Source organism: Anopheles nili, chromosome 3 (assembly GCF_943737925.1).
Source record: "Anopheles nili chromosome 3, idAnoNiliSN_F5_01, whole genome shotgun sequence".
Classification (NCBI taxonomy): domain Eukaryota; kingdom Metazoa; phylum Arthropoda; class Insecta; order Diptera; family Culicidae; genus Anopheles; species Anopheles nili.
In genome coordinates, this window is record NC_071292.1 from 41,327,138 (window position 1) to 41,348,175 (window position 21,038).

The 21,038-nt window shown below is 41.7% G+C and overlaps 1 protein-coding gene and 1 pseudogene across 1 annotated transcript; both read left to right on the forward strand.

Moving 5' to 3' along the window:
* Window positions 1–3,789: 3,789 nt before the first annotated feature.
* LOC128724345 (uncharacterized) lies at window positions 3,790–9,137 on the forward strand (annotated as a pseudogene).
* A 1-nt stretch (window position 9,138) lies between these two features.
* On the forward strand, window positions 9,139–10,434 carry LOC128724346 (uncharacterized). Its single transcript, XM_053818072.1, has 3 exons — window positions 9,139–9,145; window positions 9,363–10,267; window positions 10,372–10,434. The coding sequence occupies exons 1-3, from the start codon at window positions 9,139–9,141 to the stop codon at window positions 10,432–10,434; spliced, it is 975 nt and encodes a 324-aa protein (XP_053674047.1).
* The last annotated feature ends 10,604 nt before the right edge of the window (window positions 10,435–21,038 follow it).

Below are 21,038 nucleotides of genomic sequence, written 5' to 3' on the forward strand. Positions count from 1 at the left end.
ACAAAGCAGGCTTCTTGTTGGTTCAAGTTTCATCTTCTTATTAGCTGTATGGAGAGTTGTCAAAAACGTAAAGCAAAATTTCAGTCGCGAAACATAAAGTAAGATGGATCGTAAAAACTTAAAAGGGGTTTATTTGGAAGATTGCTCTGTTAATGGGTTAGGATCCGACGCCTCTAGAAGGCTACACAGGCTCTCCTTTCCAACTCCTATTCCGTCACGTCCCCGACGTGCAGAGCGGTAACATGTATCATCGTATATCTAAGCTTGGGTAAACGGGCTGGTTCCAACCCCTTGGACGGATGGTGGCGCATGGCTAAACAGGAGGGGGATGGGCAGTGCGGGTAACCGGGCTCTCTGAACGTCGGGGAGACAGCCAGACGCTAAACTTAACTGCTCCGAGGCCCTCCAGAGGTACTGGGGGCTCGAGCGCGGGGCCAGTCTCCCTGCCTCGAGTAAGAATACGACTACAGAAAGCAACAAGGAGAATTTTCGAACTGGACTCAACGGTAACCGACCTCTGCACAGAGCCGGAGCCTTGAAGCAACTAGATGACGCCCTAGCCACACTGAAATACGATTGTAGCACTACAAGAAATACGATGGCTAGGGAATGGTGTGCTAAACAGACGTGGTGAAAAACGGTACCACTTGTACTACAGCTGCCACGACCGCCACCATATGCTCGGAACGGGTTTCGCCGTGGGTCCGCGGCTGAAATCCGAGGTCATCGACTTCAAGGCTATAGACGATAGGCTATGCACCCTGCGCATGCGAGGCAAATTCTTCAACATCAGCCTCATAAACGTTCACGCCCCTACCGAAGACAAAGACGAAGAGGAGAAGGACCTTTTCTACGGCCGCCTCGCAAAAATCATTGATAAGTGCCCTAAGCATGACCTCAAAATCATCTTGGGGGACTTCAATGCAAAAGTCGGTAGGGAGCCAATGTATCGCCAATACATTGGTGATCACAGTCTACATGAGCACAGTAATGACAATGGTAATAGATTGGTCCAACTTGCAGCAGCAAGTAATCTGGTTGTGGGAAGTACCAAGTTTGCGCGTCGGGACATCCACAAAGCTACTTGGGTGTCCCCAGATGGAGCCACCTCCAACCAGATCGACCACGTGCTGATAAGCCGCCGAAGACAGTCGAGCCTGTTAAACGTCAGAACCTATAGAGGAGCCAACATCGATTCCGATCACTATCTGGTTGTCTTAGTGATACGTTGCAGAATCGCCCGTCCCCGTGACAAAGGGGATAAGGAAAAAAAAGCAGGCCCGGCTCAACACGGACTCCCTAGAGGACGCTTAAGTCCAACAGGCATTTGAATCCGCTTTAGGTGAGTCTCTATTACCAGCAAATCCATACAACACTACGAGCGAACGGTGGAGCGCTCTAAAAACAAAGATATTGAACTGTGCAAAATCCACACTACCACCACGTCGGGGCAACACCAAATCTGGCTGGTTCGACGACGAATGTAGACTTGTGACGGAACGTAAGAACTGCGCATACCGAGCAATGCAGCAGCGGCATAGAACGCGGGCATGCGCAGAGAATTACATACGGCTCAGACGAGAAGAAAAAAGAGTACACCGCACCAAGTAACACCAGTGGGAAGAACAACGAGTGCAGGAGCTCCAAAGAATCAGAGTGCGATACGGCCCAGGAAAAAAGTTTTACCAAGAGATAGCAGGTCATCGAAAAACCTTTATACCTAAGGTGACCTGTTGTCGAAATAAGGATGGAAATCTGGTCAGCTACCAGCCAGAGGTCCTCTCGCGATGGGCTCAGTATTTTGATGAATTACTAAATGATCAGTTCAACGAACAGCTAGAGGCTCCACTAGCGGATGATGTCATGCTACTGCCACCTAGCATGGACGAAACCCGAAAAGCAATCCGTCGGTTGAAGAATAATAAAGCACCCGGCACCGACGGAATATCAGCCGAACTGATCAAAAACGGAGGTGCAGCACTTGAACGCGAAATTCATCAAATAATTACTGAGGTGTGGGATAGCGAATCGATACCTTGTGATTGGAATCTTGGTATCATCTATCCCATATACAAGAAAGGAGACAGGCTACAGTGCAGCAATTACAGGGGTATTACGGTGTTGAATACCGCCTATAAGATCTTCTCCTTAGTCTTGCAAGAGAGACTTGTCCCATTCGTAGAAGAGATAGTGGGAAACTATCAGAGGGGATTCCGAAAAGGAAAATCAACCGCTGACCAGATCTTCACCATGCGGCAGATCTTGGAGAAGATGGCGGAGCAACAGCTCCAATCTTTCCATCTCTTCATAGACTTCAAAGCCGCATACGACAGCATAGCCAGGGTAAAACTTTACGACGCAATGAGCTCTTTTGGAATCCCGGCCAAGCTTACCAGGCTTGTTAAAATGACCATGACCAACGTCACATGCCAGGTGATGGTGGATGGAAAACTCTCAAGGCCCTTTGCTACCACCAAGGGTCTGCGCCAGGGCGATGGGCTTGCCTGTCTCCTTTTCAACCTGGCGCTAGAGAGGGCCATCCGAGACTCAGGAGTGGAAACCTCGGGGACCATCTTCTACCAGTCAATCCAGATTCTGGCATACGCTGATGACATAGACATCATTGGTTTGCGGCTCTCCTATGTAGCAGAGGCTTACAAACGGATTGAGCAGGCGGCTGAGAACCTCGGTTTGGAGATTAACGAGGCAAAAACCAAAATGATGGTGGCACCGTCAGCGGCCCTGCTAACAAATACTAATGCGAGTCTACGCAGAGGTGACGTACAGATAGGTGAGCGAACCTTTGAAGTCGTCCAAAACTTCACCTATCTTGGGTCAAAAGTCAGCACCAACAGTAGCATAGAAGTTGAATTACGCGCAAGGGTGCTGGCAGCCAACCGGTCATACTACAGCCTGAGGAAACTTCTCCACTCAAAATACCTGTCGCGACGGCTGAAGCTGGAACTATATAAAACACTCATAGTTCCAGTACTCACATACGCCTCTGAGACATGGACCTTGTCCAAAACTGACGAAACCCTCTTAGCCGCGTTCGAGAGGAAGATGCTCAGAAGGATTTTTGGCCCCGTATGTGTGGAAGGACAATGGAGGAGCCGATACAATGACGAGCTCTACGAACTGTACGATAGCCTCACTGTCGTGCAGCGAATTAGACTCGCCAGGCTCCGGTGGGCTGGTCATGTCATTAGAATGGCACCGGACGACCCAGCCCGTAAAGTCCTTTTAGGCTGCCCACATGGACAGAGGAGGCGTGGTAGGCCCAAACTGAGATGGAGTGATGGCGTGGATGCGTCCGCCAAAAAGGCCGGGATCAACGATTGGCAGACGACGGCGCTCGACCGCGAGCGGTTCCGGTTTCTCCTGGAGCAGGCCAAGACCGCCAAGCGGTTGTAGCGCCTGATAAGTAAGAGTCCTTTGCCACAGTCTTTAGCCACTTCCCGTCCACGATCCCGTCAACTCCCTTTTTGGTTGATGGACAAAAGCATCCTGCAGAGCAGCCAAACCTGCAGTCGGTACCAAGGAGCGATGCTCCTTAGAACAGAAATTCGGAACGGAGACAGGTAAGTAAACTAGGTAGGCAGAATAATTATTAGTGTAACTTTAGTACGTACATAGTACTAAACAAAGAAATAAATTACGTGTGTACATCTTGTAAATTTATTTTGCAGATGCAAGCGGGTGTGTGGGAAACGTGGTTGCCAGAACGCCGAAAGATCCGTGCGTTCACAGTCATTTTTCGAAGGCACCCGTTACTCCCTGAAACAGAGAATGATTTTGCTCTACATGTGGAGAATCGGAATTGGGGCTAAAACTGCAGCAAAAGAAGCTAAAGTGAACCCTCGCACAGTGCTGAAGCTCTTCGGCGAAATTCGGATGCAGTTGCTGATGGAGATTAACAATGATTCACCGATTGGAGGACCTGGTCTGACAGTCGAGATAGACGAGACCAAAATCTCGACACGTAAGTACAACCGGGGCCGCATGAATGCCTTCCCCAATGAGTGGTTGGTGGGAGGCATTTGTCGGGAAACAAAGGAGATATTTCTGGTGCTCGTAGAACGCAGAAATACCGAAATTTTAACCCGCATAATCAACGAACATGTTCGTATCGGCTCCAAAATTGTAACCGATTGTTGGCGTGGTTACAATCATCTGAAACAGCACGGATACGAACATGTCGCTGTTAACCACTCAGCTAACTTCGTGAATCCTTCTGATTCACTTATTCATACTCAAAATGTAGAAATTAATGTCAAAATGTAGTCTTATTAATGTGAACTAAGTATGGGTTTAAGTTTGTCGCTTTAGTTTTATGCTTATAACTAATGCTTTTTATCTAGTTTTTGGTTAGCTAATACTTTCCGACCTCCACGTGGTGCCAGCTGGAGTATACAGAAGACAAAAGTGTATTCTTACATCAAATGCCTAATGTATATACTAACAGGAAAGCTATATTTTAGGATGATGTAAACGGTGATCTGCAACAACGCACAACAACGTACAGGTCAACGCAGATTCGTGACTTATAATATCAAATGTGCAAACCAGGATGTAAGTATGACACATTATTTCATTACAATCCTCATTTTTAATATAATTTGAGGATTTTAAGAAATAAAATGTATTCGATAACTCGTTCATCATACGGCGGTCCATAGGATCGGGAGTAAAACGATCGTATCGATTTGTTTGTCATCGACTGCGAATCGATCCATATAAATTATTTATTTCAAGAGGTACTCTTTCCCAAGACGAAATTTATGGAACTTCACGAATTACAACCAAAGGAGTGAAAACCTCGAGGACCATTTTCTACACAAAAGCTTCACCGTCGTGGAGCGACTTAGACTCGCACAGGCTCCGGTGGACTGGTCACTTTATTAGAATGGAACCCGACGACCCAGCCCGCAGACGACGGCGCTCGACCGCGAGAGGCTCCGGTTTCTCGTGAGGTAGGCCAAGACCGATAAGCGGTTGTAGCGCCTGAGAAGTATATAAAGTAATTGATAAGCTAGAATCACATAATGGCAATCATTCGATGTGACATGACTGATAAGTTTCCCTAAATACAAATCAACTAGAACAGCTAATATCAACTAGAATAATATACAACCAATGGATCTTCCAAACCTCACTAATCCCTCACGGGTACTTGGTTTCGGAAGGGAGTGTTTTGTTAAAAATAAAGCACAATTTTTAAAACGGTGGCTGCGACACTGGTAACTCACATGCTGCAGAACCCGTCAAATTGGAGCCGAGTTTGAACGAGATATGGTCAGTGCATCCTGTTTCACAGCGGGAAACACAGCTCCTCGTCGATCGTCAACGGGAGCGGCGGCGGCGTGTCAACGAGAGGCGGCATCGGATGCGCATGCTGCGCAACCCCGGCACACCTCTCTTGATGCGTTACAGCCGAGTTAGGACACCGCCATCACCGACTGAAGTGGCGCGAAGGGCTGAGACTGCAAGACAGCGCCGAAACGACCACCATCATGAGTACCGTCGTGAGCTGCGAATGCGTGAACAGCGGACTTCTCTCGTGTCTGCGTCAACACTAAAGGCGGCGGAAGAGGCGGCAGCCAGCATCTTGGAGTTCTCTGTACACTAACACGGGAACGTCTACGACTGATACTGATGCTGTAGTGAGCGTTTTCCCACGATCGTTGCGCAAAATTGAAACATGAAGAAAACATCATACAGCGAAATTCTTCCAGAATATACCCCCCATTAAGCTTGAATCCTTCACGGGTAAGAAATTTAAGGGTAAGAGAGGGCTTAGTTGTAACTTATTACTGTAAATAAACCCGATTGTTATTAAAATAGTTACTTGCTGAGAATTTTGCTCACTCGCATCGAGTGAGCGATACGATGGCTAGTCCACACGATGCTGTTGTTAGCAACATCATCCGTAAGCTAGCATCGGCTCAATGTTTTCTTCCCGACACTGACCGGGCCTTCTTGGATGAGGTCCGGACACTTATAAAGTACAGCGCTGGAATTAAAGCTCCTGGACCTGACAACATCTTTAACGTGATGTTAAAGCATGGAGGCCATGGAGGTATGAGTTGCTTAACCAACATCTTTAACAGATGTCTGGAACTGGGTGGTATTTCCCAACCCAATGGAATCTTGCAAAAGTCGTTCCAAGCCAAAAAAATAGGGAAGGATTCTTCCCTAACCTCGAACTACCGTCCGATCGCCCTCTTGCCTGTTGTAAGCAAGATTTTCGAGAGAGTGGTTTATACGCGGATGGAGGCCCACTGTACCGACTGTAATACGTTGACGGGTGTCCATTTTGGCTTTATAAAAGGACAGCTCAGCAACTGCAGCATATCCTGAATGTCATTAATGACGATAAACGTGATGAAAAGTCCAATGCGATAGCATTATTGGACATCGCTTTTGCATTATTATAGCATTATTGGACAAAAGCTTTTGACAACGTTTGGCACAATGGCTCTTTGCATAAGCTTCGTGTACAAGAATTTTCGACGTTCTTAGTCAGAACCATTCAGTCCTATCTGAGTTCTCGTACGTCAGTTGTTCATGTAGGGGGAACAATGTCCGACCCCTGTGCCAGCTATGCTGGCGTTCCACAGAGGAGTATCCTAGGACCACTCCTGTACAATTGTTTTACGTCGGATGCTCTCGACATGGATAACCATACGCAGCTGTCGTTATATGCAGACGACACTACCATTTTGTACTCCACTCGAAATTTGGAGTGTCTCCAAGGAGGATTTCAGAAAGTTTGGATAAATATATCCAATACCACAATGAATGGAGGATCAGGGTAAATTTTGGTAAGACCTAAAAATTTATCCTAATCCTCCACTCATTGGTTAATTAGGCACAAATTTTGGTACCTTACAAGCTTGCTTCTCAAGAATGATTGGTTCTGAATTATTAAAAATACTCGTCAAAAACACAACTAAAATCAAGCAACAAGAACCGCAACAGGAACATCATGTTTTAGCCATTGACGGATTGACTCTAAAGGGAAAAAAATGTGACGTGCATATAAACGATGCTACAATAATAGGCAAGATATGGACCGGTCGAAAAGCACGTAAAACAGTTAAAATATCGTTTACATATTGTTCAAGCTGTCCCGATCAACCTCAACTTTGCGCTGAGTGTTTTAACATTGTTCATCTAAAATAAACGATGAATAAATTAACTAATTATGATATCACATAATTACGGATATTTGAAGAACAGAAAAACCATAAAAACTCATTTTAATTGACTTTTTTAGAAAGAGTAAAATTATCTCGTGTAACTCGTCTGTTTCAATGTGAAATGTTTCAGCCACTATGTGGCTGACGTGGCCCAATCGAAAAAATCCTTCAGCCACATAGTGGCTGATGCGGCAGTCAAAGTGTTAAGAAGCATCCCATGAGACAATTTGACGAAGGTCTGTGGTAGCCAGAAGGAGACCGAAGTTATGTCCTATCTGCTTCTTGCTTTCACAACGCTAGCCGAACTGGAAATTGAGCATGTGTGGGTCATGAATTCACTGTTCGGCCGATTTGGTTTGCAAAAATTCACTCGCCTCGAAGCGGTTTTGCGCATGCGTGCGTTTTACCGAATTCTTCGACGCGCGCCAGCTGATCAGTCGTCATACGGATTCTTTTTCTTTGCTTTTTTGTCTTTCTCTCGCTAAGTTCGCAAAGTTTCTCTCGCTAAGTAAATATAAAAAAACCTCAAATAATGCATAATCGTTCCCATGGTAGGTATCAATAGTGATAGACAAAAGTGCTTTATCCTGCAATATCCTGCAAAAGTAGTGTTAATAAGTGTTTAAAATAAGTGTCAAGTGAAAATATATATTGTAAAACATCTCTAGATAGAAATAATGATGGATAGCAGCGAAATACAATGTATGTGCCTGTCAATGTTTTGGAATAGTGCAAATAAGAAAAATAAAATTGTAGTTTACATGTTTTTACATCGAAAACAGTGTTTTGTGAGTTGTGTGTGAAATGTGTTCAATGTTACTTTGTATTATGTTTTTTAACAATGTCTTCTATTTAATTGATGTGTCTGTACAATCTTCGTCTTCTGTGGATTCTGTGTGATGCTGGTCATAGAATTGTGTAATGCACAATTTATATAACTATCATAGGTAAGTGTTCTGTTTTTTTTTTGTATTGATTAAGTGTTAAGAAACTTATCAGGCCAGTCTATGGAGTCTCATGCATTTAAAAAGGTTTCGGGTTTGACTGACCTTATGCTGTGTGTTTAACTAAAATGTAGTGATCTAATATGCCGTATTTTATCGAGTATAGTGCGCACTTTAAAAAATGTTATGCTTAAACATGTTCATAATCATTCACAGATATGTCTTCTGATGAAGAGGAATTGCTCCATGAAGAGCCAGGGTCAAAACGAATACAAGTAGTGGAAGAAAATCAAAGCCGTGGGATTGAAACGTATGAAACCGACGTTCACGAGGACATTTTACCGGACGGGGACGACTGCATTGAGGAAGATGATGAAGCAGTCGCTTGGGACGGTGTATATAATATATTCGATACAATGGATTTGAAAGATTGTCTTCGATATCTTGCGATTTGGCACCAACTTCCCCGTTCGGCGGTCAATATGATGCTGGCCATCCTACGGATGAAGCTGGATTTAGATCTTCCTAAAGATGCGCGGACTTTGGTTAGAACACCTACCCAATTAAGGAACGAAATTGTTGCTATCAGAGGAGGTGATTATTCGTACGGAGGCTTAAAATCAGTCCTGACCAAATATGTTACTCCTTTAACTCTTTCTAAAACCTTCAATCCTGAAGCGACACATTTCTCATTGGATGTGTCAATCGACGGGCTGCCACTACACAAGGGTGGGCCAACTCAGCTTTGGCCTATTCTTGTAAAGGTGGTAGAGTTGCCAAAGCTTCCGGTTATGACGGTAGCCACCTTTAGTGCTACCTATCAAAATCACTATCAAAACCGGAAAGCATCGAAGAATTCTTGCGGCCGCTGGTGGATGAAGCAAATGAAATTCACCGAGCAGGCTTGATTGTTGGCGATAAAACGTTGCATTTTAGCATTCGCAATTTTGTCGCCGACTCACCAGCACGTGCTTTAATAAAAGGTAAGTAGCATGAAATGTAACTCACTTATTTGATCAATCACTCAACGATTTTTTTTAAATTTACAGCTACGACGAGCTTCACTGGAGTGCATGGCTGTTTAAAGTGTTCTTGTGTTGGAGAATACTTCAATAATTCAATTGTTGGAGAATAATTAAAAACGTTCCTGTTGGTGAACGACTTCATTTAATTGATTTGGGGGTTACCCGAAAAATATTCCGAGGATTTCTTGAAGGCAATTTTGAAAGATTTCCTCGGTGGTCCCCTGAAATAAAGGAATTTTTTTCAAATTTTTTGAAACAGATGCAGCTTCCTTCTGAAATTCACCGTACGCTTAGAATCGTACGGTATGTTGCTTTTTGCAAGGCTTCCGAATATAGGACCTTCCTTCATTATGCAAGTGTTGTGGTTCTGAAGGACTTTTATGATGCGCAAGGCTATAGTCACTTCCTGCTCTATTTTTGCGGTGTTACGATTTTGTCATCATCGTACTACCAGCACCTTTGGACCCGTGTGAAAGACTTCCTTTCCCGATTTGTTAAGGATTTCGGCACATATTATGGTCGTACCCACATGACCAACAATGTCCATAATCTCCAACACGTGTTTGGAGAGGTTGCAATGTTTGGACCGCTTGATAACTTTTCTGCATATTGCTTCGAAAGCCATTTACAGCAGATCAAACGTTGGGTTAGATCTGGCAAGAAGTTTGCGGAGCAAGTGGCAGGTAGATCAAGTGAAATTGCCACCATCTACATGACTGCCAATTTAATTGCTCCGAAATATCCATATTTGAAGACAAACGGTATTGGTTTACACGTGGCCGCCGATTTTGTCCTACTACCAAATTTCAAAGACCAGTTTTTTCTATTAAAAAATGATGATGTAGTTAAATTTTTGGATGTAAAAGCCTCATCATTATTCTCTATCACTATAGTTGGGGTCCGGTTTTTGTTCAAAATGGCGCTTTTCGAATTAAATTTTGAAGATAACTCTATCGCAAAGACATCTTCAACTGACTTAAATATTTATAAAATTATCGAAAATTCGCCAACTAGGCACATGGAAGTATCCTGGACTGGAATCAAGTGTAAGCTGGTTCGAGTCAAGTTACCTTCGCGATCTCTCACCCATCCTCATGTCCAAACCCAACTGTCCTCTAATATCCCCTCTTATCTTGCTCTCTTTCCGCTTCTTCATACTCTTCAATCCTAAATCTATTTTCCCCTTTCCCGTTTTTTAAGGATGCTTCCATCACAACTCCGGATCGAGGTGGCAGTATGATTTCGTGGGACGACCTCTTTTAACAGCGCAATTAAAACTGGCAATTTTTAACTGGCAGTTTTTTTTGCCGTGTTGGGCAACCTGCATTTCAGTCAAGCCTTCTAAGCGAGCCGTTTCGTCCTCGTGATGGTCAAAATGGAATATATCTACAAGTGAACACGTTTTTCAGATGATACCTAAACTATGCTATCTATTTGCCTTCTCTTTATATTTAATATTTTTCATTTTTCTCTTCTCGTTCAAATAATTTATTCTAATTGATATTTTCTTTGCATCGCAAAAGGGTTGTAGTCAGAATTATCACCACAGATGATCACAGGTGATCAGAATCATATCACCACAGCAGATATCATATAGCAACAGCAGAAATCAAAGTTACAACGAATTAATGGGAGGCGGCTTCAAAAAAAGTACGACTATAAAACTAAAAAAAACATCTTTATCATCTTAAACCATGTATGAGGAAGTTGTAGGTTATCTCAAGATATCGTTAAAGTAGTTACATAATATTAGGTACTCTCCGAGCACGGAGTGATACTAAGATGTAGGATTTGTCCGACTTAGGTCAATTTTTCATATTATTTTAGTCTAGGGATATTCCTTTTTTATTAGTTTTTTTGGTTTCATACCTTTCGATCCCATTGGATTAAGTTCAACCCTGGTCTGGTATCCGTTTTGATGAAAATGAACCTATCATCTGTTTGGTAATTGTTCCAAAGCGGATATCCAAGTGGTGCAGAGAATCCAGAACAGGTTTCTGAAGATGGTAGGGGTCTGCATATAGATGCAGGGATAAGTCTGCATATGCCCGTTGGATAAGTGATCGCTTCAAAACTAGTCTCATGCGTCTCCAACTCACCTCCCGTAACTCAACTTTTGCGCTGATCTGGGATCTTTTTTAGGGTGAATTTTTTGATTAGTTTTTAGTTACGTTTAAGGTTTAGACTGTAGGTATTTTCATAGTTTAAGACTTAAACTGGAGACGAAAGGGAGAATAACACCGTATGGAATACTTACTTTGAAGGCAATCGAAGAAAATGCAAGTGTATGTGTGCTTAGATTCCGACAGCGTCGCCAGGTATTTAAACTGCCGATCGGCAGAGGAAAAACTCAGTATCAATTGTAAACGCCAGAGTGACAGGTTAAAGTTAATTGGCATTCGCAGTGAAGTGAAAATTTGTTGAAAAAAAGAACCGTTCTAACCTTCTAACCGTTCTCCCTTTCCTCCATGGCGTCCCGAGCCACACACTTCAAATCTCATAATTTTCGATAGCAGGCTGCGTAATAGGTTACCTCCACTGCAAAGCTTTCATTTACTCGTTACGCAAGGGCCTGCGTCCGTTGACCGTTGGACGCTGTGATCTGCGAACGGCAGATGACCGTTGGACGGAAATTCAGGTGCGCGCGATAAGTGCACCTGAAGGAGCATCGTTTCGCGCACCTGAAGGAGCTTCGTTTCGCACACTAGAATGAGTCACAAGAGGCCGAGGACTATGGGACCGTGGACAACGTGGATTTATAAGAGGCCGAAGACAAGGAAGAGGCCGAGGACAAGGAAGAGGCAGAACGCGGGGCCAAGTACAAAGAAGATTTAGAACAAGAAGCCGGACAGAACGAGGCTCAGCGACAGCCGCCGTGGTGCCAAAAAAAATTGTTACCAACATTAAATCTTCAAATAAATCACCAATGCAAGTTTAAAAAAAATACGTCTGTGTCCATTAATTATTTTTTAATCTTCCTTTCAGTCTTAGGCTATGGGAGCGATCTTTCGCTCATTCTCGCGTATCTCCCGGGAAAAGCTCTCGTAACTGTTTTTCGTACCCATTTGTCACTCATTCTGTCGCAGCATACGCACACCACCGAGCGTGTCGTTTTTCATGCAACAGGGTGCGCAGGTGGCTAGTTCGACATACGGCAGCAGGCTAAGTTGCATACGGTGTATAACAGTGTTCCAGACAACCTTTATTTTAAGTCTAACTAATTTTGACAACCCCGAGCTTGCTTACGGACTCCGAACAGATAAATGTGACAGTGAATAATTCCGTGAGGCTTGATCAAAAAGTGAATTTTTCCTGGTCCTAAAAAGGTGACTGTGCCAATTTCGAGAGCGATTTTTAGCGTTGCATCACTGAAGGTTCCCTGTGTTTCTTAAACCCCTCTCCACTCCCTTCCCAGTGTTTCTTTGCTCTATTTTTAAGTGCTTAAAACAAACAGAAACATGGGTTTAGGAAAAACAACGGTCCCCTTCCCATTGTTTTTCCTAAACCCTGGAGGAGAGTTAAAGGAGCACAGAAAAGCCTCTGCCCCAGCAAAGGCTTCCTTTAATGCCAGTATTCGGATTAATTCCTTTACAGTAAAATATCGCACGTTGGGCATTTTCCGGGATAAAAGCCCGTTAAACAAAATCGGATTTTCGATAAACATTCAATTGTTTCTCAATCTACATAATTTAGCTAAGAAAAATGTGTCATTTTATATCTGCAAATCTTTTAGTTTTCAAAATACAATCCCACAAAAATAGTTTTTTTTGTTATTTTGTGCTTCATTTTGAGCAAAATCTTACCTATCTAAGTTTATCGGAAATCTGATTTAGGTTTTCGGACTTTTATCCCGGTAAATGCCCAACGTGCATTGGCTTGGTAATCTGATTCCCTACCTTCCTATACTTATACTCAAATTTTCCAATCCAGGAATATAGGACTTAAATATCTGTACTTTACTATGAACGGTAGAACATTATGAATATATGAATGAATGAGTGTGCACAGGATGTCACTGTGCAGATCTCCGATCCAGAATAACAGGAGGCCCAATAAAGCAAATAAGCGAAACAACGAAACCTGTAAATTGGAAGAGTCCTTGGTGAGAGGATTACATTCCGACAGTAGTCCTCAGAAGAGAGGATGGTATTCTGACAGTAGTCCAAACAGCCATCGTAGGGACCAGCATATTCCAACCTGCCAGATACGAGACAGCTGTTGTCATAGCCGGTTTTGTGCCGATATGCTTCCTGGTACAGGAAGAAGCGTGATGCTGGTGAAAAGTACAAGCAACAGGAGGAGCAATCCCCACCTCTGTCGTGTGCCGGAGAGAACTATCATATGTCGCAGGCGCTCTCAGGACACAGATTCTTCCGAGATAGGATGCCATCCATCATCGTTTCTTCCATTGAAGAGACAACTCAGCGATAACTCCAGACAACCTGCAAGAGCCACGACGTCGACGTCACCAAACCGACGGGGTGACACCGCAGCGGCTAGCCACCCACACAGAGAAGCACCGCATAAGGCGCAACATGTTTCAAAAGGCACGACGTGACCAGCAGCGGGGGCGACGTCATCAAGAAGCTGCCCCTCTACCACAGCTGCACGTGAAGGACGATCCTCTACCGCTGACGCCGGACTAAAATGCAGCTGCCAGCGCGGAGAGCACCTGTGGCCTGTAGCGGCCACATACCCGAAAACGAAAAACAGTAAATCTTGAATAATGATCGTGAGCTGAAAATTAGTCCTGAAGAGGGACTAGACAAATGTATGTATAAACATAAAACGGTTGAAACGTAGCGCAACCGCGAGGAGAGGATATGTTGGGCTGCCTAGGGCACGTTATTAGAGCTCCATATACTAAAGCCCTCGCGGAAAGGGTATGTTGAGTGGGTAGCTCTAGGATATTAAAGATCAATTCTTTAAAAAAGACCTCGGTTCTACGTTAACCATCTTCTACGCATGAGTAGAGTACGACACCGCGATACCAGCGTTTAAGAAAGCTATCATGGCTATTATAAGTTTTAAATCCCCATTCAAAACATCGAATATCTGAACTTTTCTTCTCTAATACAGTACCGTTTATCTTCAAAAGTAACGACACCTAAGTACAATCATCTTTTCAAAATTTTCTGTCCAGTAACTATCTTTTTCACGCCCGCAGTAGAAGTTGACGGAAGTTTGCTAATAAATTTTACAACATTTATTATGACCATCTCATCTCAACCCACGGCCAAAATTTACAGCACGTTTAAAAAGTTCACAGTTTTTACCATTGAATACATCTTTCACATCGCCAATCGAAAACAATCTTAAACAAATCTTTAGAATCCACAAGAGCCTAGAATAAATACAAATTGGGTATCATCAGAAATTGAATGAGTGGCAACAACAATGAACGATACCATCATCAACTTTTTGCTAAATTTGAATAACAAAACCTAAGCTATTTACTTCGTACAGAGAAAACATTACTACGGGTTTATGTGAGGAGCTAAGAAATATCACGAGGTTATTTATTTTCCGATGGCATTCCCTATGCTAAGAGATCCTTTCCATGAAGGTAATTTTTTAACAAGAATTAAAAATTGCTCTGAGGCCTAAAACTTTAATTCGCGTTTATCTCCAATTGACACTTACGTGTGTCTATCAACTAACAAGGGACAGAGAGGTGACTTTTCTAACGTCGCAATTACCGTACACCTACTGATGGTGAAGCTAATAATCAATCGTTGTTTGCCAACAATGTATGAAGACTAAGCAGTCGTAACAAATAAAATGAATATTATCACCATATTTTATCGAACTCATACAAATACAGCACAGTGTGAACCAAAAAAAACAAACTGATTGGAAACCGTTTTTTTCTTGTGAATAACACGTCACACGATGTAAGCTACTATCTTGAAACACACAATATTAAATTTTCAAATATTTCTCGAGTTTGCATTCGTTTACCAACAAATCGTCTGATTTATCCATAAGACTGATGTTCATTTCATCAATCAACTCTACTTATCATACCGTAACTTTTGATTGCTTAATTGGTATTTCATATATTTTTCACGAGGACAGTGTTCAATCGCTCATCATAGAAAAATTAAGCTACAGCATTTTGAACACATTACTAATTATCGATTTAATTTTTGTAGGTCGATTCTTGGGTGTCAACGCTTGTTCACCACACCTATGAAATAGAATAATAATTATCGAAATGTTGTATCATCAACTATATCTCATATTTCCAACTACTTACCCCTCGGACACATGTATGCGCATGCATCTTGCTCGATCGGATTAATTTGCTTTGAATCTTTCGAGATTCTGTTTTTACATTCCATTAAACGCAAACAAAAATGTTGGTTTTTATATTGTTTGTTAGCTTGTTTCGATCGATTTTTTGATCTCATCAAATCGTCGAATTACGAAACATTATACATATGGAGCCAAACAATACTACTGCGAATAAGGAATATGTCGAAAGAGCGTGAGAATTTGAGGGACATATTTTCAATCAGACCTGCAAATGGATACATCACATCATATCACAATATGATAACATTAATACATTACAACTGTCTTACCTCATCTCATCAATTTGTTTGTTTCATACATTGTCCGGATTCCGGGCTTTGTTTCGTCAATGACAATCAATGTCACTAGTAATGTGTTCAAAATGCTGTTCAGAAATGCATCTTTAAGTTATTCTACCGATTTTAAATATTCAACATTTTTTTAGCGATTTTCTTATGTAACTTTTCCGATATTTCTACTATCCGTGAGACAATTGAAATATTGATGCAATCATTTCCAGTACAACTTTTTACTCTTTAACACAGGCTCGTTCCTCAAACACAATGAGCTATATTTATATCTTAGAACATATTTATATAAGATATAATATTTTAGAACGTATGGTAATATTATAAGCCTCTTTAGAAAGCATGAAGGGAAAATGCTTCAATTCAATGGTAAACGTGACAAACGTTAGAAATATTGTGACTAAAATTACACTCACATTTTTTTTTAATGTTGATTCAATACCATAGTTTTCTTGGCTTATGAATATTTGCAAAATTGTAGATTACATCACCGTGTGCGTATCAACATGTTCAACACACATCCATCTGTACATTTGTACAAGCATTAAAATATGGGAATATTGTTATATAACTATTCGATAGTACATATGCGTGTGTCCAGTTATTTGCTACGAACTGTTGTTTCTTGGACTTGATATTGAAATTTTTTCAAACTTGATAAGTAGCTGCTTATTGCAATCCGGTAACCGCTACGTTAATCGCATAAGGGAAATCATCGTCACATTCTTATCCCGCGAATTTATTGGCGTGAGTCAATTCTTAGCACACAATAGCACACAAACAACTCAATTGATGCAATTATCGAAACAAAAAATTGATTCTGAGCAGTGTATTTTGTTCACTGAGGACACAACAACGTTGTTTCATTTTTTCATATTATTCTACTGAACCAAGTAGAAACGCTATCGATCAACAAATATTTATCACACAAGATTTTTTATTTACATTTCAAAAATCAATCTGGAATTAAATAAAACACGAAATGTCGAGATTAATTTGAATACGAAGTACCAATAAGTTAGATAACTATTTTTATCTGATGCTAAAAATGATTATTTAGATTCATTTTATTATTATTTAGATTATTTAGATTATTTAGATTCATGTGATTGTGCATGGTGCCGTGACCAGGATAGTGCGAATATCTGATTTCAAGTCGCGAGTTTCGATCGTTTTACCGTATTAAAGTTTGTCGTTAAATAGTCGCGAAAACTACAGCTGTTTTTGAGGCATTACGCAATATACTGTTAATCGCAGACCTCCGTACAGATTCACATAATGCCAGCGCAACCCATTGCATAGGTGTCCTGGCGGACAATTTTGTTGGTGTCATTCTCGCGGTACGAGAAGTTTTTGGACGATTTTGTTCCCGAACGGAATCAAATAGAAGTGGAAACCCGTTTAAGAAAGTTCGAGAGGTTATGCCAGGATTTGAAAGATATAAAGCAGGGGTTGGAAAATTTCGCTTCACTGCCGAAGAATTATCTCAAAACGCTGCATTGAACGACACAAAAAGATCTTGCAACACTTAGGAGAAGAGACGGGCACATGGGCACTGAGCATCTACTTTGCACAAAACTGCCTATGATCACATTACGGGATTGGGAGGAACACGCATCCAATAACGCCGCTCCGAATTACGACAATTTAATGTTTTTCCAACACCCCCGTATGCGTGTGTTGGGGAGACGTTATTAGTGAACAACCGCCACACGTCACAGAATAATGACCTGAATCACTCACGGAGAATGAACTTTCCCCGCCAAAAGACAAGCGAGAAATTTTTAACATCAATAAGTACAGGTAAGTAAAAAAACACCTAGTAACATCGCCTAAGAAATGGTGTGTAGAAAGATGACTTATCGCTCAAAAGGAGATCTTATCACTGAAAGCAACCGGTCGCGAGCAAGGTCGCCAACTGTCAGCTTGAACAAGACGCTGCTGATAGAAAAGATAATATAAAATAGTTTTAAAGCGAAAAAAGAGATTGGAGAAGTACGCAATATCGGTTGAGTTGAAAATCGACGTGCATTGGCGATGGGCTGCCTTGAAGACGGCTTACAGGCATTACATTTACAGAATGAAAATTAAGACTCTTGTTCAAATCGCTCTCCAAGTGAGGTGTTTCATAAAACGATTAATTTATTACAACATCAAACCGGCAAACTAAGCAATGGGAAGAAGAGCATCGGTGCGTTGGACCTACTGTCGTCTATGAGGCCTCTATGCATGCTCGATACAGCCGAGAAAAAAATTGAGCACATAATTCTAAAGAGCTTCAACGAGGCTTGGAGCACGCCCACGGTCCAAGTTTCTCCCCCGCGTAATACGGATACCGCATGGAGGGACCGATCATTTCAAGTTTCATAAGTGTTTCATGATGTGGTGGCCTGTGGACAGCGTGCAATGTCATTCTCTAAGACCAACCACCACGACAAGTGCTGTTCAAAGGCGGTGACACTGGATGTAGCCAACGCATGTAAAAGCGTTAACTGGGCAACGATTGAACACTGTTTATGCTAGACAGAGGACCCAGTTCCGCTCCAGATCTTCCGACGAAGATGATTACCAAGAACGGACCGCAGAAGCAAGATGTATAATTTTAATAGCTGCTTTCAGATGCTTTGCTTTAAATATCATTAGTTTGTAGCTAAGGTAAATTATCTAGTTGGTTGGTTTACATAAAAAACCATTGATAAAGTTAGTTATAATTAATTAGGTGAGTTATATTCCATTGCATTCTGTGGCTGTGTGCCTTATGTAAATTTTTATGTTCGTTTGGTACAAAATGGTGTTAAACAGCTTTGGTTTAAAAACCAATATTAAAAGAAGTATGATCAAAATATAAGCTCAACGGATACTAATATAATGTACACTTACAACGGTGGCGGTCGTAATTTATTGAACATCACGTTTATTCGATGTAGTACCTGTTTATTATGTATATATTCTTATCGTAAAATGTGTAAAATATGTGTGTTTCGCTCAACTATACAACAGTGATTTTAAAATCAATTATTTTTTTTTTCAGATTTAATCGGCTCATAATATCCACTATTACTGAAAATTGTTTGCCAACAAACTCAGGAAAAACTGTACCGGTTCATGGTTTTTGTGATAAGTTTGGTTTAAAATTACGGCTTCAATGGCAAATCCAAGTTTTTTTTGTTCAAAAATAATATTGTTTTTTTATTTCAGAATTTATTTACGCCAGAGCGGATGATAGAATTGATAGTTAGATTTTTGTGATATTTTGTGGCGATATTTTGTGCTTCATTTTGAGCAAAATCTTACCTATCTAAGTTTATCGGAAATCTGATTTAGGTTTTCGGACTTTTATCCCGGTAAATGCCCAACGTGCATTGGCTTGGTAATCTGATTCCCTACCTTCCTATACTTATACTCAAATTTTCCAATCCAGGAATATAGGACTTAAATATCTGTACTTTACTATGAACGGTAGAACATTATGAATATATGAATGAATGAGTGTGCACAGGATGTCACTGTGCAGATCTCCGATCCAGAATAACAGGAGGCCCAATAAAGCAAATAAGCGAAACAACGAAACCTGTAAATTGGAAGAGTCCTTGGTGAGAGGATTACATTCCGACAGTAGTCCTCAGAAGAGAGGATGGTATTCTGACAGTAGTCCAAACAGCCATCGTAGGGACCAGCATATTCCAACCTGCCAGATACGAGACAGCTGTTGTCATAGCCGGTTTTGTGCCGATATGCTTCCTGGTACAGGAAGAAGCGTGATGCTGGTGAAAAGTACAAGCAACAGGAGGAGCAATCCCCACCTCTGTCGTGTGCCGGAGAGAACTATCATATGTCGCAGGCGCTCTCAGGACACAGATTCTTCCGAGATAGGATGCCATCCATCATCGTTTCTTCCATTGAAGAGACAACTCAGCGATAACTCCAGACAACCTGCAAGAGCCACGACGTCGACGTCACCAAACCGACGGGGTGACACCGCAGCGGCTAGCCACCCACACAGAGAAGCACCGCATAAGGCGCAACATGTTTCAAAAGGCACGACGTGACCAGCAGCGGGGGCGACGTCATCAAGAAGCTGCCCCTCTACCACAGCTGCACGTGAAGGACGATCCTCTACCGCTGACGCCGGACTAAAATGCAGCTGCCAGCGCGGAGAGCACCTGTGGCCTGTAGCGGCCACATACCCGAAAACGAAAAACAGTAAATCTTGAATAATGATCGTGAGCTGAAAATTAGTCCTGAAGAGGGACTAGACAAATGTATGTATAAACATAAAACGGTTGAAACGTAGCGCAACCGCGAGGAGAGGATATGTTGGGCTGCCTAGGGCACGTTATTAGAGCTCCATATACTAAAGCCCTCGCGGAAAGGGTATGTTGAGTGGGTAGCTCTAGGATATTAAAGATCAATTCTTTAAAAAAGACCTCGGTTCTACGTTAACCATCTTCTACGCATGAGTAGAGTACGACACCGCGATACCAGCGTTTAAGAAAGCTATCATGGCTATTATAAGTTTTAAATCCCCATTCAAAACATCGAATATCTGAACTTTTCTTCTCTAATACAGTACCGTTTATCTTCAAAAGTAACGACACCTAAGTACAATCATCTTTTCAAAATTTTCTGTCCAGTAACTATCTTTTTCACGCCCGCAGTAGAAGTTGACGGAAGTTTGCTAATAAATTTTACAACATTTATTATGACCATCTCATCTCAACCCACGGCCAAAATTTACAGCACGTTTAAAAAGTTCACAGTTTTTACCATTGAATACATCTTTCACATCGCCAATCGAAAACAATCTTAAACAAATCTTTAGAATCCACAAGAGCCTAGAATAAATACAAATTGGGTATCATCAGAAATTGAATGAGTGGCAACAACAATGAACGATACCATCATCAACTTTTTGCTAAATTTGAATAACAAAACCTAAGCTATTTACTTCGTACAGAGAAAACATTACTACGGGTTTATGTGAGGAGCTAAGAAATATCACGAGGTTATTTATTTTCCGATGGCATTCCCTATGCTAAGAGATCCTTTCCATGAAGGTAATTTTTTAACAAGAATTAAAAATTGCTCTGAGGCCTAAAACTTTAATTCGCGTTTATCTCCAATTGACACTTACGTGTGTCTATCAACTAACAAGGGACAGAGAGGTGACTTTTCTAACGTCGCAATTACCGTACACCTACTGATGGTGAAGCTAATAATCAATCGTTGTTTGCCAACAATGTATGAAGACTAAGCAGTCGT